Below are 16,877 nucleotides of genomic sequence, written 5' to 3' on the forward strand. Positions count from 1 at the left end.
CCCAAAATCCAAACGAGCAACTGCTTGCGACTGCTTCCTCAGTGCACCCCCCTGAAAACCTTTTACTACACAAGTGTCTAGAGGCATCTAGATATAATTCATCTCCTAATAGTAGTCTTCATGGTTCTACAGAGATCCAAGTAATGATGCTTGTCATACAAACTGTTTGAAAGACACAATATGATAAAAAAGATATAAATATTGTCTATAATAAATCCTTATCCATTGTTGTTCCTTTATATATTTATGAAAAAGCCTAGGGGGTGGGACATGTCCGGCTGTCCAAGTTGGAATAGGGCCAATCAGGGTGCAGCCAGCTTTGCCTTGATTGGCCCTGCCCCTGCGGCTCCCACCCACCGTCCCTGGACTCTAGCCTCTTTGCTTTCAGACACCTCAGTGCCTGGAAGCAGCAGCAGGTCAGGGGAGAGGCCCTGGCCAAAGGATCGTCCTGGAGGCCCTCCTAATGAGGGCCTCTTGGCCTGCTAGGGTGGGCCTGCTGAGGAGGGCCTCCCGGCCTGCTGACTGCTCATTAAGGACTGCTAAGGAGCTGACTAGCTGACTGCTAAAGAGCTCTGCCTCGGCCCTGCTAATGAACTGCCCAGCCCCCACCCGCTCCACTTGATTTGGCTGCGAGCTGCCGCCCAAGGCCACCTTAAACTGCCTGGCCATGGGTCTGGGGAGGGGACCCTTTCAAGGCCTGTTCTTAGGAATGGGCTTTGAAGCTAGTAATTATATAAATGAATGCTGTCCATAAACTGGAAGCAGTAGAATAAAAAGAGTTGGTACTTATATGCCGTTTTTCTCTACCAGCAGGAGTCTCCAAGCGGCTTATAGATGCTTTCCCTCTCCCCACAACAGACACCCTTGTGGCGAGGCTGAGAGAGCCCTGATATTACTGCTCTGTGAGATCAGCTATATCAGTGCTGTGGCGAGCCCAAGGTCACCCAGCTGGTTGCATGTGGGGGAATGCGGAATTAAACCCCACTAGCCAAATTAAAAGTCCACACTCCTAACCACTACACCAAGAGAATTGTAAATGCTCTGTTTGTTCTTTTAAAGCATTGGAGAAACATTCTCTGTATTGACCAAATCATGATAAAGAAGTGTTCCGAATTTTAGGCAGCCTCATGGGACTGCATGGGTTCCTCCTGGACACAGGGAGTTTGTATTCCTGTGGCCATTCCAAAGAAACAAGGGGTTCAAGCAAGCGGTCAGTATTAACCTGTTCCATGAAGAAACTGTCTATATCAGAATAACATTCTGAAGTTTGGGGGCCCCCAATTGGTTGTTGTTGCCATAAGCCATTCAGTCATGTCCGACTCTTGGTGATCCCATAACACAGCTGTTTATTTATATTTATTTATTACGTTTATATACCGCCCCCAAGGAACTCTCATGTAACTCCTGGGCACCCTGGAACCCTGGTTGGAAATCCCTACAGGGGTGATCAAACTGCAGTCCTCCAGATGTCCATGGACTACAATTCCCATGAGCCCCCGCCAGCATCTGGAGGGCCACAGTTTGACTACCCCTGGACTAGCATCTGGGACACCCAGGTTCAGCCAAAGAAGCTTGTTGGGTAATCTTGAACCAGTCATACCCCGTCAGCTTTAGCTACCTCACAGGATTGTCGTGAGGATATAAGTAAGGAGAGAATGACGTTAGCTGTTCCGAGGCCCCTAATGACCAGAAAAGTGAGATATAAATAAATACATGGTTTTTAAGGCACCAATGGATGACATGATTTTGCTGCAAGGGCAGAACCTGGTTAACCCATCTAGAATTTTGGGCTTCAAAGCTATTCTGAGTGTTTCCATACAGACCTAGAGGGCTAGGGAGAGAAAGAGACAGATAGAGATGTAGTTTTACCATGCTTCCCAACAGCACGTGACATAGTTTGGGCACCCCTGTTACAGATGAAATAGAGAGGGACAGAGACGCGTGTGGGTGTGTGGCCATTGCCTTAGCTGGAGCCTGTCTTTGACAGACACGTCCGCGGAGGACAGTTAAATGGAGCTTCCACCTTCAGAGGCAGTGTACCTTTGCCTCCAGGCTTTGCTTAGTGGGCTTCCCGGAAGGGACTTCGCGTATCCCACCCATCCCTTGGACACCCCCCGCAGGGTTTTCCCTCGCTGCCGCCGCCCCCCCCCCCCTCCCGCCTGCGCCTTTCCAAAGGGGCCGCCCCTCCTGCACTGCCTCCCGAGGGAACCAGGGGCCCGGATCCAGCCCCAGCCGTCCCTCCCGCCTCCCCAAAGCCCGGTGCCAAGGCCGGCGGGTGGCGAAGAAGAGCGCGGGAGCGAGCGAGCTAGCGAGCGAGCCGGGGAAGGCGCTGCAAAGGAGGCGAGCGCCGAGAGGCCGGGAGAGAGCGACCCGCCGCGCTGATCCCCCCCCCCCCGGTCGCCCGCCCTCCTTTGCAGACAAAGCGCCCCTCGCCGCCGCCGCCGCCGCCGCCGCCTGGTTGCATCGCGGCTCTTCTTCCCGCCCCCTCGGCCAGTTCCGCGGCGCCTGCCAGGCAAGGGCGCAGCAAGATGGCTTTGCTTGCTTTGCCCGCCTGCTGCTGCTGCTGCTGCATCCTGCTGGCTTGCTGCGCCTGCCTGCCGGCCGCCCGGGCCACGGCCGCCGCCGCCGCCAACGGGGCCGGCGGCGGTGGCGGCCTCGGCGGTGGCGGCGGCCTTGGCGGCGGGGCGGTGTCCGGGCCGGCCGAGGCGGACGGGGACGCGTCCAAGGAGATGGAGTGCAAGCTGAAGAGCATCACGGTGTCGGCGCTGCCGTTCCTGCGCGAGAACGACCTGAGCATCATGCACAGCCCGTCGGCCTCCGAGCCCAAGCTCCTCTTCTCGGTGCGCAACGACTTCCCCGGCGAGATGGTGGTGGTCGACGACCTGGAGAACACCGAGCTGCCCTACTTCGTGCTGGGTGAGTCCCGGGCCGGGATCGGGGCCTCTGCCACCCCCGCCCCCTTCCCTCTGGCCGCCGCCGTCCCCTCCTCCCCGCCGCCGCTCTCCCCGAGGCGCCCGGCTGCAGAGCCGCGGCAGCCTTCGGGGCCCGTCGCCGTGGGGCCTGCAGGAGCTGTGCGTCCCTCGCGGGTCTCCCTCCTTCTTCCGGGCTGACTCCAGACGAGCCGCAGGCCCTAGGCCAGGAGCCGGTCCGCGAAAACCTGCTTGAGATGGGGCCCCAGCAAACGGGGCGCTGTGATGGGGCCACATTTCAGGGCCGGCCTGAAGGGCCAGAAGGAATGGGACAGGCGATTTGAGGTTAAGCACCAGGAATGGTTTCTGGGGCAGGGGAGACCATGAGATCCTGGCTCATCTGTTTTCCTGGTGGGCCCTGGGATCACCTGGGATCCTGGCTCATCTCCAGACCACAGAGGTCAGTTCCCCTGGAGAAAATGGATGCTTTGTCACCTTCTACCCCACTGAGGTCCTTGTCCTCCCCAGGCTCTATCCCCAAATCTCCAGGAGATTCCCAACCTGGATCTGGCAACCAGACCCCCTCAGCTCCTGCTGGTGACCAAAGGGGACATGCCATTGTCGGTCTCTCCGTCCTCACATCCGCATCACACTGACCAGCTTTCCTCAAATGACACCAAGTCTGACTCCTACTTTGTTTGGATCTAGCCCCCAGTCTTCCAGGGACAACCTTTATTTTATTTCTCTGTTTGTTTATTCCTCATCTTTCTCCCCACCGGGGACCCAGAGCTGCTAACTTTGCTCTCACAACAGCCCTGTGAGGGAGGCTACGCTGAGACAGAATGACTGAGCTAAGGTCACTCAACAAAGTTGTATAAGGGGGGGGGGGGTGCGATCCAAACCTGGGTCTTGACTCCAACCATTACACCAAGTTGTCAGCCTTCAACCTCTCATTTACTAGACTTCCCTGCCTCGTGTAGACGTGACAGGCAGGAGACTTGACAGGTCAGCATGTTCCCATCTGTGCGGTCCTCAGCCATGTTTAACAACATTGCAACCTCACGCATGACTTCACCTGCATGCAGATTCCCATGCTTTCTGTCCGTGCTCTTTTAGATCTTCACTTCTCCTTGTAGTCCCCACAAATGTTTGGGTTATGTCTCGCCCCACAGCAGAGCTGAACTGGGAAACCCCAGGAAAAACCCAATTTATATACAATTATGAACAATGGATCTTCCCACCATCAGTTTTGGTTTAATTTCTGCGAAGGAACACTTGCACAGTTTTATGGTTGGGGGTCACCACAACATGAGGAACTGTATTAAAGAGTCGCGGCATTAGGAAGGTTGAGAACCACTGCTTTAGGCCTACCACGGGTGACTTGCCCTCCATGCAGCAGGTGTGCATCCAACCTGTGATAGCATAGTACCTATATCACTGTAACCAGTTGTAGCATACGTCGATTGCATGTACACAGAGGCCTCTTACACATGGCAGTCACGTGCAAAAATATTTCCTGAAGTCAGCAGCAAAGCATGACCTTTTCTAACTGTGATCGGGCATGTATTTATTTATGGTATTTTATCCCACCCTTTCCCTGACCCGGATGACCCAGGGGAGCCCAGTCTTGTCAGATCTTGGAAGCTAAGCAGGGTTGACCCTGGTTAGTATTTGGAAGGGAGACCACCGAGGAATACCAGGGCTGATTCTGCACTTACTTTGTTTATTCCGTTGTGGATCCTGCTGAATCCAGATCAATTTGAACTTGGGTCTTCCTCTATTCCCCCCCCCCATTGAAACAGAAAAGTGTTCTGCACATGGTTAGGGAAGCTCAGAAAAGGGGGGGCTAAGCACAGCAGGAGCCTCTTTATTTTCTTGAAGGAGGGCGGGAAGAGGATTGGAGACAGCAGAGGTGAGAGAAAAAAACCAAGAGGCAAATCTCTACCTAGAGAAGTTAGGGCTTATGTAGCTTCTGCTGAGAGAAGTTAGGGCTTCCCCTTTAAGGCAAGCTTGCAGCCTGGGAACAAGGAAGCCTTTGAACTGAAGCCTTGGCCAATCAGGGCTTCTCTACAACGGAGGCTCAGCAGCAAGTTTGGAACAGGCAGAGAGCTGCATGCTTTCTCCTGCTGATTTTTCAAATATTGAGAGTTATATCCACTCCAGGATATTACAGGGAAAAGGTAGGGTCACTCCGGATCAATCCTGCTTGTTGCAGAGAGAAAATTTAAATCGGACAAAATCAAAATGGAAATCGCATTCAGTGGAGATGGCAGGGACTGAATCCACCTGGGATTAAATAAAAGCTCCGTGCAGATTCAGCCCAGGCATGCTCGAGGAGGACTGAGGAGGTGAGAGACAGGAGGTGGTTTAAGGCAGGCATAGTCATGCAGTCCCCACCCCCTCTCAGCCGCAGAAACATGAGAGAACTCACTCACCTGCTTGGGAGGGGGAAAGGGAAGCAATGTAAGTGGCCAGCTCCAAAGCTTGTGGCCCAGCCCATCAAGGCAGGAGGGGAAAGGCCACAGAACCCCTTCAGAGCTCCTGCAGACCCCTGGTTGGGAATCTCTGCCCCAGAGTTGCTGTAAGTGACTCGATTGTGCAGTGCACAAGCTCCAGTTCCGCCATGCATGCCCCAGTGACCCATGCAGCTCCTAAACAGCCTGGTGCATGGCATGCGCTATTTTCAGCAGGGATGAATCTGTGCCATGCACCCGCATATTTTCCCTGGGTATAGCAACGAGAGAAAGGAAGGCCATGGCAGCGTGACTCCTTTGCCTTCAAAGCGCCTTGCTGGGGTTTCTGTAAATCAACCATGACTTGACGACACATGACACACACACAACAATGGGAAGCATTGCCCCTCACTCTCCCTGCATGCCTCACCCTTCCTCCTAAAAAATTCCTGCAATCGGTCATCCCCCGCATGCTCATGCAAAATATCTCTGGTGCACACCAACCACGCATTGCCGGACTACCACCTGCCCTGCTTGCATCCCATCAACAGCTTCCCTAGGGTCGTGCTTACAGAGCGTTGCTGACCAACCACACCTGCTAGAGGAGTCCCCATCCTGTATTGAATGTATTCCGTTCCCAGCTCATTCTGTGGAGCTCAGGATAGAGAGCATCGCTGGCCCAAGATTATCGGTGACCTGTATGGCTGAGCAATGTTTGCTCCCACATCTCTGTCTGTTACTCTTCACTGCACCCTTTGACTTTCCACCTGAGCTTGGTAAGGATCCTAGAATCCTAGAGAGGGAAGAGGCCATACAGGCCATCTAGACCAACCCCCTGCTCAATGCTGGATTCGCCTAAACCATCCATGACACTCAAGAACAGGGATTCCCAACCAGGGCTCCCTGGAGCTCCCCAAGGGCTCCCTGTCTTTTCTTCTATATCCTGCCTTAATGGACTCAGCTGCACACTATTCCCAGCATTGCTGTGAAAGAAAGGAATTGGCCACTCCCCCCCCCCCCATCCTCCTTTGGTGTGGCAGGGAGGCGTGGCCAGCTGACATCACTTCTGGGGCTACTTGGAGCCTGAAAAATATTTCAGGGGTTCCTCATAGCCATACAAATTGGAGTTACCTCCTTAATCTAGAAGAAGAAGAAGAAGAGTTGGTTCTTATATGCTGCTTTTCTCTACCAGAAGGAGTCTCCAAGCTGCTTACATTCACCTTCCCTTTCCTCTCCCAACAACAGACACCCTGTGAGGTATCCGAGGCTGAGAGAGCCCTGATATTACTGCTCAAGGTCACCCAGCTGGCTGCGTGTGGGGGAGCGGGGAATCAAACCTGGCTCGCCAGATTAGAAGTCCGCACTTCTAACTACTACACCAAACTGGCTCTCTAACCACTACACCAAACTTAGCAGCATGTGTAGGATGTCACTGTACATTTGTTGTTCAAGCCCTTCTGCCGGCCTCTCCTTTGTACTCTGGCAGCCCTGTATGGTACGTTCATCTCTCTCCAAAGGCTCCGTGCTCATTGGAAGCTGCTTTTTGATATCTCCTACCATCCAGGAAAGTGATAGTACAAAGAAATACTTGTAGGGGCCTCACAGCTGGAGAGCACCAAAGGTGAGCCAGTGGCAGAGTGGCAGGGCAGCCCCCGAGGCAGTAACCGGGGAGGAGGACGAGGAGGAGCTGCGGCCCGGTACCGACTGATCCATGGACCGGGACCAGTCCCCGGACTGGGGACCGCTGCCTTAGAAGGTTATTAGTGATTAGTTGGGGACCGCTGCCTTAGAAGGTTATTAGTGATTCTTCAGTGAGAAGACCAGCAAATCCAAGCTAGGGGGTCTGCTCAAGCCAATTACCTGGCTTCTGGGCGGACAACACAATGCACAGGTCCTCTGTGGGTGCTTGCCCTTCAACCTGATAGGGAAGTAATGAGCTTTGCTTCTCAGATCTACAGTGTTCCCAGCTGGGGACAAGCCACAGCCTCTTTGGGGCTTGGACTATTCCTGGTTGCCACTGCTAGGAGCAGAGATGACGGGCATATCTGCAATGGCCAGAGATCTGGAACCAGACTTGAGTAACGGTGGACTTGAACTACATGAAAGAAAATTCCCCTTGGGAAGTGCAGCTGCTGGAAAACTTTTGCGTGCGCTCACAGAATGGCATTCTCAGTTCATGCAAGGTCATTGGAGAAGTCCAATGGAGTCTGACTAGCACTCTCAGTGAAGTTGCACATAAAACGTAATTTAGAAGAGTTCAGAAAATTCAGGAGTTCCTTAGTGGGCGAAGGGTTCATTGGAACTTCAATTTGACAACTATGCAGAAGGCCCTTTGCCAAATTCAAGACACCTTGTTTTTGACTGTCCTCTGCATCTCTATGGACACGAATGTTCTGCCCACAAACATATCCCTGATCTGGTTTTCACCAATGGTTCTACCAGTTTGATTGAGGTGGAAAGCACCATCAAGGTGCAATTGACTCATGATGACCCTGGGACCATACGGTTTTCTAAACTAGAGATGAACCGATGATTTGACAGGGCCTGCGCCTGCATAGCATTGCTGGGTTTCCATAATGGTTTCCCTTTCAAATACTAACCATGGCTGACCCCACTTAGCATCTGAGATCTGGGGAGATTAGGCCAGCCTGGGCTATCCAGATGAGGACCGTAATTACATAGAGCCATGGAGTTGGAAGGGGCCATATAGGCCATCTAATCCAACCCCCTGTAGAGCCTCTTGTGGCGCAGAGTGGTAAGGCAGCCGCCTGAAAGCTTTGCCCATGAGGCTGGGAGTTCAATCCCAGCAGCCGGCTCAAGGTTGACTCAGCCTTCCATCCTTCCGAGGTCGGTAAAATGAGTACCCAGCTTGCTGGGGGGTAAACGGTAATGACTGGGGAAGGCACTGGCAAACCACCCCATATTGAGTCTGCCATGAAAACGCTGGAGGGTGTCACCCCAAGGGTCAGACATGACTCGGTGCTTGCACAGGGGATACCTTTACCTTTACCTTTTTAATCCAACCCCCTGCTCAATGCAGGATCAGCCTACAGCATCCCTCCATGATACATAACTATCCAACCGCTGCTGGAAGATTGCCAGTGAGGGGGAGCTGCTCTGTGAAATTTTTTCCCTTATAACTAGATGATATTGCTCTACGTGTAGTTTAAACCCATGACTGCGGGTCCTCTCCTCTGCTGCCAACAGGAACCTTTCCCTGCCCTCCTCCAAGTGACAACCTTTCAAATACTTGGAAGACATCAATTATGTTCCCTCTCAACATCCTCTTCTCCAAGCTGAATATTCCCCAGTCCCTCAGCCTTTCCTCATAGGGCTTGGACCATAGACCCTAGATCATCCTCGTCATTCTCCTCTCCACTCTCTCAATTTTGTCCACGTCCCTCTAGAACTGCATAAAGTACTCCAGGTGCAGTCTGACCGATGCGGTATACAGTGAGACTATGACATATTGCGATTTTGATGTGATGCCTCTGTTGATACGCCCAAGATTGTGTTTGCCATCTTTACTGCCACATCCCACTGTCTGCTCATATTTAGCTTACAGTCCACAAGTACCCCCAAGATCTCATGTACACACACACTGCTACCCAGAACTGCATCTCCCATCCACTATGCATGCTTCTCATTTTTGTAACCCACATGGAGGCAAAACTGTAGCATAACAGAACGACTGAGGAAGACACTATTATAAGGACACTGTAGTCTATTGTATTATTTATTGCATGCATCCCATTGCTTTTAATGCCTTCGCTCCAACTTCAATTGTGTTAACTTTTTGAGACTGAATGAAGTTTTTGTGGCATAATGCTGAAAATAATGAAAGCTGGCACCTCAGGAAGAAGGCTTTGAGGAGCCCCAGAAATTATTTCAACTAGTTGAGAAAAATTTCTCTTTCTCCTTGAGGAGAATTGTAGTGTTTGGGTCTGCTTTCTATCTTGTGAGTGCATTTGTAATTTGGTCAAACTTGACACAACACTGGAAGTTCCATTAATAGAGTACCGAGCGCGGATGCCTGATTTGGCATGGGATGGGGAAGAGGTGTGTCTGCAGGCCCATTTCTGCCCATAGAGCCACACTGTTACCCTTATCAGGACCAAACTTTCCACATTGGTTCTTTTCATACAAGGCATCTGGCAGAGGGCACATTCTGCCTTTGGGGACCCAGGTAGAGAGAGGAGATTTCACATCTCCCTCTATCATTTTTTTTCCTGCTGAACATCTCCCCTCTCCATTCAAAGTTTCTTTTCCCTTCACACATGCAGCGTTTGATTGTTCGAGCCGACAATGCTGCTAAAAGGCTTGAAGACTGCCAGTCACCGACTAGGGGAGAGCCAGCACTGGGTAGTGGTTAAAGGGCAGTGGACGTTAATCTGGAGAATCAGATTTGATTTCCCTTCTCTTCCACATGCAGCTAGCTGGGTGACCTTGGGCCAGATACAGTCCTGTTAGAGCTGTTCTCACAGAGCAGTTCTGTCAGAGCTCTCTCAACCCCACCTTCCTCACAAGGTGACTGTTATAGGGAAAGGTGTTTGTAAGCCTCTGAGACTCCTTCAGGTAGTGAAAAGCGGGGTATACATAACCAGCTCTTCCTCTTCTTTAAAAATGGTAGGGACTACGGTGAGGGATTTTGTCAGCCTCAAAATGCCTACATTCCAGCTAAATGAGAGCCAGCCAGAGAGCCGAGTGGAGCAGTAGTTAGAGGGTTGAATAAGGATGGGGTGGGGAGACTTAATTCAGCTCTCCAGGCAGCCATAACATTTGCTAGATGACCTCAGCTATCTGGGTGACCTTGGGCTTGTCTCAGCCCTGATAGTGTTGTTCTGACCAAGCAGTCCTGTCAGAACTCTCTCAGTCTTATCTTCCTCACAGAGTGTTGTGGGGATAGGGAAGGTGACTGTAAGGTGCTTTGAGACTCCTTCTGGTAGAGAAAAGCAGGGTATCAAAACCAGCTCTTCTTCTTCATTAGCTTTCTGCTTAGCCTGCCTCACAGGGCTGTTGTGAACATGAAGCAGAGGAGGGGAGAACTGTGTACGCTGCTCTGAGTGTCTTGGAGGAAGGGTGGGAGAAAAGACAAATGAGAGGATAGATGTGTAGGTGTCCTGTCTGGGAGAAGAATAACCAGTTTCCTCACTGACATAATATATTCTCTCTGAGGATGTCAACACGGAGCTCTAATCTAAAAAAAAAAAGATCCCCCTGTGAAAGAGGAGCGTTTATGACTTTCCTGAGGCCCTCATAGTGGACTTTTAAATCTGAGGAGACCTGACTGCACATTATGTTTTCCACAAGAAGGGTTACAGGTATGCACGAAACCTCTTTGAAACAATTTGACAGGCTGCAGGGAGAGGGGGATGTAGACTTCCCACCTGCTGCGCCATGTTCCTAAACCTGAAAGCCTGAGAGCGCTAGTTGCTCCATTGGGGCAAGGGACATATGGCTCTGTCACTCAGAGTAGAGCGTGGCAGTTCTCTTTCAGGTCAGGGAAAAGAAGTGGCGGGAATGCTCCAAGTCCCCGTCTTCTGCATTCTGCACATCTCGGAAGTCTGGAGCTCCCAGAATGCATCTGGGAAGTACAGCTTCCTAGCTGGGGAGCTGAGTTTTGGGTTTCACACCCAAATGAAGAGAGTCTGGGTCTGTGTGCCACAATGGCTCCCATGCTCTTTGTGTGCGGTGGCAATGCAAGCGCCTCGCAAAAACAACATGGGGAGGTGGGATCTGTGGCTCCGTGCACACCTACACACCCCTCCCAAATTCCTGAGTGACAATTGCCTGTTTCCTGAGGTAAAAAAATGATTGTCAGCCTTTCAAGGAACACGGCATGCAGGCTCCTGTAGTCGCTGCAGCATCACCTACCCTCCCTGTCAATTATTCCATCCCCCCCTCCCCAAATGGTTATTACATTGCAATACCTTCTGATCATCTACATTCTGCTCGTCTTCTGTCTCCAATCCTCAGCTATCCATCAAAACTTCCGTGTGGTCAGTGTTGTGCAGTCCCACTACTTGTGCCTTGCCTCCTGCATTCCAATTGCAGAAAGATCTGCAGGGCCAAGCCCCGTCCTCTCCATCCTCCTTTTCACCTCATGTGCACCTGTGTCTCCTCCCCTTCCCCCCTGGCAAGTTCCACGAAAAAGTACCTGAACATTTGGCTCAGCTCTCTTGAATACCACTGTATCTTTCTTTGCCCATGCTGAATTGCTGGAAAACATAGGCCTAGTTCTTTCTGGCTGTGACTTGCCATGTGTGTATGCTCCTTTTCATGCGTGCCCACACACACATGCACAAGTAACTCTCCCTGCATACAGAAAAGAAGCTTGTAAGGGAGAAGGCTGGGTTAGAAGCTAACTTTCTGTGTGCAGGGAGTTTTTCACGCAGAAGTTTTCAGTTCTGTGAACTCCACATGCACTGGTGTGGTGCAGCTGCTACAGGTTCATTAAGATCAAACTAATTCAGAGGTCCCCAAATTGGTCCTGTGAACACAGGTGCTCTCTGACACTTTTCTGTCCCCTTTTCAAGAAAGTGCCACAGCCAGACGGGGCTTTTTCAAACCAGAATGGCAAATCACAGTTTGTGGTTTTCTGTGCTGGTTCAGAGCTCAAACGCAAACCATAGCCAGCTTGGTGTAGTGGTTAAGAGCAGTGACATCTAATCTGGAGAGCTGGCTATTATTCCCTACTCCTTCACATGCAGCCAGCTGGGTGACCTTGGGCTAGTCACAGTTCTCTCTTAGAGCTCTTCTTGCAGAATTGTCAGAGCTTTCCCAGCCCCACCTACCTGCCAGGGTGTCTGTTGCGGGGAAAGGAAGGGAAGGCAATTGTAAGCCGTTGGAGACTCCTTCGGTCAGTGAAAAGCAGGATATAAAAACCAACTCCAGCTCTAGTTTGGAAGTTCAGAATGTGTCAGCAGATTGTGATTTGTTTGAAAAAGGAGGTGGCGTGATTGGAGTACATAAGAGCCCAGGCTAACCTGATCTCATCAGATCTTGGAAGCTAAGCACATTCAGCCTCATTTAGGGCCGGGGTGGGACACCACCAAGGAAATCTAGAGTTGCTGTGCAGAGACGGATTATGTCAAACCACCTCTGAAAACCAGACAGCATCACACTGATTCAATTGTGACTTGATGGCTAAACTAATGGGCATCAAAGGCCTGCTGGATTTAATCCAGCATCGTGCTTCCCCACCACGCGGCCTCAAAGCCTAACGCAAGGCACAAATGGCAGAGTGTCCATCTTTTGCTCCTCTACAGAGAATTGGAATTCAGATGTAGCCTCCCTCCAGATGTGGAGCAAGAACCCAAAACATCCCGTTCAGAGAGAGCTGGGAGAGGTTAAGGTCTGATGATATATTTGGCGCATGTAACGCAATTGCTGTTCCGGGGCTGGCACTTTTGCGGAGTCTCTGAGTCGTGACAATTGTGTCTCGACTCCAGTGACCATCCGTATAAATGCGCTGTCAGGGGCCCAGAATGCCAAGGCATCTTCCTCCACCACCGACTGCCAGCCCAGAGAGTAAAGCCTGCCAAGTGGATTTGGGCGAGATCAAACCTCATTAAGTTTGCTCGATTCGCTTACTGCATTTATATGGTCTCATCTGGCCAACGCCCCCGAGAGAGTTTAAGCATCCCCCTCCCCTCAAAAATATACCAAAAACCAACACGAAAAATAGCTGCCTTCTTTCTGGTCACTGGTAGTCTCTTAAGGAGTTGAAGGTTAAAGATTCCTGGTGCGGTTTTCTTGTTTTGACATCCCTAGAGCTTGCAGATCTTTCAGCGATACCCGGAAAGGTGGGAGCAATGCCCCCCCCCCTCTTTTCTAGGGCTGTTTGGGGAGTTTACTTATTCCCTCTGCTTCTGAAGCCAATGAAGAACAGGCTGTTGTGGAGTCGATCAATATAAACTATGACAGGCAGAGAAGAGGGGATGGTTCTCAAGCGGCATCAGAACAGGTGTTATAAATACACAACTGTCTCCGCTTTTTGCTAGGCGCCATTGGCGGCTGAGAGTCTAATTGCCATCTTGCTGTCAGCTCCAAGCAACGACTAGTTCATAGCCACCCATAATTGACCCCCTACCTGCCAAGGCGTAAGATATGTTCTTCCTTTTATTTATATTGTGCTTGAGCCTTCTGTTCTTCCCAGGTTTTGTTTTTGTTTTAAAATTGTTATCTTTGTTTCTGGAAGTTAAGAATGAAGTTAGAAAGTTACTGGGCTATCAGTATGAGTTAATTTAATGCTTCCCACATTTTTCTACGGTTCCATGTTGCTTGTTGTTTTACTTCATTCATTATTAATCTAAGTGTTGTATTGTTCCTGTTCTGTTCTATGTGAATCACCCTCAGCCTTTGGGGAAGGCGGAATACAAATACAAATACAAATACTGAAAGAACAGAAAAATCCTTTGGCTAGGGGCTTCCATCCACATCTTGCTTCTGCCACATCCTGTAGGGATGGTATTAAACAAGGGGCACCATGTGCTAGTAGGGCTGTGTAATGCTACGATGTCATTTCTGGCTGTATAACTAGAAGTTATACAATCACGTTGCATGACACTCTAGGACAGGGGTAGTCAAACTGCGGCCCTCCAGATGTCCATGGACTACAATTCCCAGGAGCCCCCTGCCAGCGTTTGCTGGCAGGGGCTCCTGGGAATTGTAGTCCATGGACATCTGGAGGGCCGCAGTTTGACTACCCCTGCTCTAGATTTCCCAGAAACTTTATGGGGAAAAACTTTATGGGAAACTTTATGGGGAGTCTGGCTTGGTGAAATCAGGAAGGCTTCTGGAAACAGGGTTGCTGATGTAGCCATTCTAAGCTTGAACGCCACTATTTGTTTTAACTTTTTAACACGTGATTTTAAAAAATTTACATCTCATTTTAACTGCTACTGTTGTATTTCTGGGTGTTATGGGACACCGCCCTGAGCTGGGCCAGGGGTGTGTTGCGGTATAAAAATCAAATCATATCAAAATGCTAGAGCAGGGGTGGTTAAATTGTGACTCTCCAGATGTCCATGGATTACAATTATCATGAGACCCCGCCAGCACAGCAGGGATTCATGGTAATTGTAGTCTGTGGACATCTGGAGAGCTACAGTGGGGCCTCCCCTGTGTTAGAGCATCCCACAGTATAATGACATAACTTCTAGTCTCCTCTGTTTGTCCCCGTAGTAGTCCATTCTACACAATCAGGGGACAAGGGGTTCAAGCAGGAGATCTTCCACAGGGCATCTGACCACACAGTGTGCTAGTGTAGTATACCCATATCTTGTTGTTATTGTTGTTAGGTGCGAAGTCGTGTCTGACCCATCACGACCCCATGGACAATGATCCCCCAGGCCTTCCTGTCCTCTACCATTCCTCGAAGTCCATTTAAGTTTGCACCTACTGCTTCAGTGACTCCATCCAGCCACCTCATTCTCTGTTGTCCCCTTCTTCTTTTGCCCTCAATCGCTCCCAGCATTAGGCTGTTCTCCAGGGAGTCCTTCCTTCTCATGAGGTGGCCAAAGTATTTGAGTTTCATCTTCAGGATCTGGCCTTCTAAGGAGCAGGCAGGGCTGATCTCTAATAACCAGCGTTCTCCCGCCAGTTCGGGTTGGTGGGGAAGAGAGTGGTTACAATAAGAATGCTAAAAGAGCCCTCCGAGGTCAGACAAGGCTTGATTTAGACCTAATTTGGAATCAAGGTTTATTTTAACTGTACTTGCAGACAATCTGGCGTAGAGTTATTGCTGCTGAAACCCGGTGATTTCGGTGGCCTTAGAGCGGAGTAACTCTGCATTAATTTAATTAATTTGCTTAATTTGCATTAATTATAGTCTGCCTTTCTCACTAGGACTCGAGGTAGATTGTGTTGAGTGCATCAGTACAATCGGCACTATGGGATATTAATGAACAATGCACTAGAATTAGGGTCGTAGGGCCAACCAGAAGTCTGAAAAAGAATGGAAGCCAAGCACAAATATGGACACATTAAATTATGCCAGAATTTCATAGCACAATTCGTGTTTCCTAAGCTATACACAGTAGTATAGAACACAGCAAAATTTGTGAATCATTTAGTATAGTGCAGGGGTAGTCAACCTGTGGTCCTCCACAAGTTCATGGACTACAATTCCCATGAGCCCCTGCCAGCAAATACTGGCAGGGGCTCATGGGAATTGTATTCCACGGACATCTGGAGCGGGAGTCATCAACCCCTGGTCTGTGGCCCGGTATCGGGCCGTGAAGGCCATAGTACCAGGCCGCCGGCAGCCGCGCCTGCCTCCCGCCCCCCACAGCGAGAAGCTCGCCAGGCCTGGCTAGCTTCTCGCTGCGAGAGGGAGGGGAAGAGGCAGGTGTGGCCGCCGGCACGCCGGTGACGCAAACGCACATGCGCGCATTTGCTGCGCATGCGCGTTAGCATTCCCTGGTGGAACCTTCCGGGCCATTGTTAGAGAGGTAGTCTGCATTCAGGCAGCCACATAAACTGAAGTTTAATTACATCATGGTTTTACATTATGTCTGAACTTAGCTAATGAAAGGTCACTCTGATGTGAGTTTCACGGCCAACTAGGGGCCATATATTTTGACATCCTTTTTCTCCTAGTGGCTAACCAGATGCTCTTGGGATCTCAAAAGCAGAGCATGAAGTCAACCGCTCTTACCTTTTATTTACCTCTCCAGAGGCATATTTCCCGAGAACAGGGAGGTTCCATTTAGCTATCATGGTTCATAGCCACAAAACAGACCTTTCTCTAGGAGTTAAATGCCCCTTTAAAGTCTTACAAGGCAGTGATCATCACTTACATCAATATTGTAAAAAAAAAAATTAGCTAGTTTTCTTTTGTTATCCTGCCAGTCAGCTACATTCATTGACCTCATATTCCAGTTTTAAGAGACAGGAAGAAAACAATCCTTTCTATCCATTTGAGGTTCCACAAACCTCTATCAGCTTCCCGATAGAGCCGGTTGATTCTGCACTCCCCTACATGCAACCAGCTGGGTGATCTTGGGCTCGCCACAGCACTGATAGTGCTGTTCCAACTAAGCAGTAATATCAGGGCTCTCTCAATCTCACCTACCTCCCTACCTGTTGTGGGAAGAGGAAAGGGAAGGTGACTGTAAGCCTTTTGAGACTCCTTCGGGTAGAGAAAAGCAGCATATAAGAAACAGTTCTTCTCCTCCTCCTCCTCCTCCTCCTCCTCCTCCTCCTCCTCCTCCTCCTCCTCTTCCTCTTCCTCTTCCTCTTCTTCTTCTTCTTCTTCTTCTTCTTCTTCTTCTTCTTCTTCTTCTTCTTCTTCTTCTTCTTCGCTTGTCGACATCCTTCAGTATCCCGTGTTGGGGTTTAATGCTATTTAATTAGATTAGGGTTATCAACCTCCAGGTTGCAGCTGGAGATCTCCTGCTATGACAACCGATCTCCAGGTGACCGAGATGAGTTTACCTGGAGAAAATGGCCACTTTGGAAATTAGATTCTATTGCATATCCCATAGAAACCCCTCCCCAAACCCCACCCTCC

At 50.2% G+C, this 16,877-nt stretch overlaps 1 protein-coding gene across 3 annotated transcripts in view; it reads left to right on the top strand.

Annotated features, from left to right (window-relative positions):
* Positions 1 to 2,247: 2,247 nt before the first annotated feature.
* The window catches only part of ASTN1 (astrotactin 1), a 252,463-nt gene continuing 237,833 nt past the window's right edge, over positions 2,248 to 16,877 (top strand). The window contains exon 1 of one of the 3 annotated variants that reach the window (XM_077332504.1): positions 2,248 to 2,916. In XM_077332504.1, the coding sequence (XP_077188619.1) occupies positions 2,529 to 2,916 (388 nt within the window). In that variant the 5' untranslated portion in view covers positions 2,248 to 2,528. The remainder of the gene's footprint in view (positions 2,917 to 16,877) is intronic. The other 2 variants (XM_077332503.1, XM_077332502.1) reach the window with 2 other exon arrangements.

Source organism: Paroedura picta, chromosome 4 (genome assembly GCF_049243985.1).
Source record: "Paroedura picta isolate Pp20150507F chromosome 4, Ppicta_v3.0, whole genome shotgun sequence".
Classification (NCBI taxonomy): Eukaryota; Metazoa; Chordata; class Lepidosauria; order Squamata; family Gekkonidae; genus Paroedura; species Paroedura picta.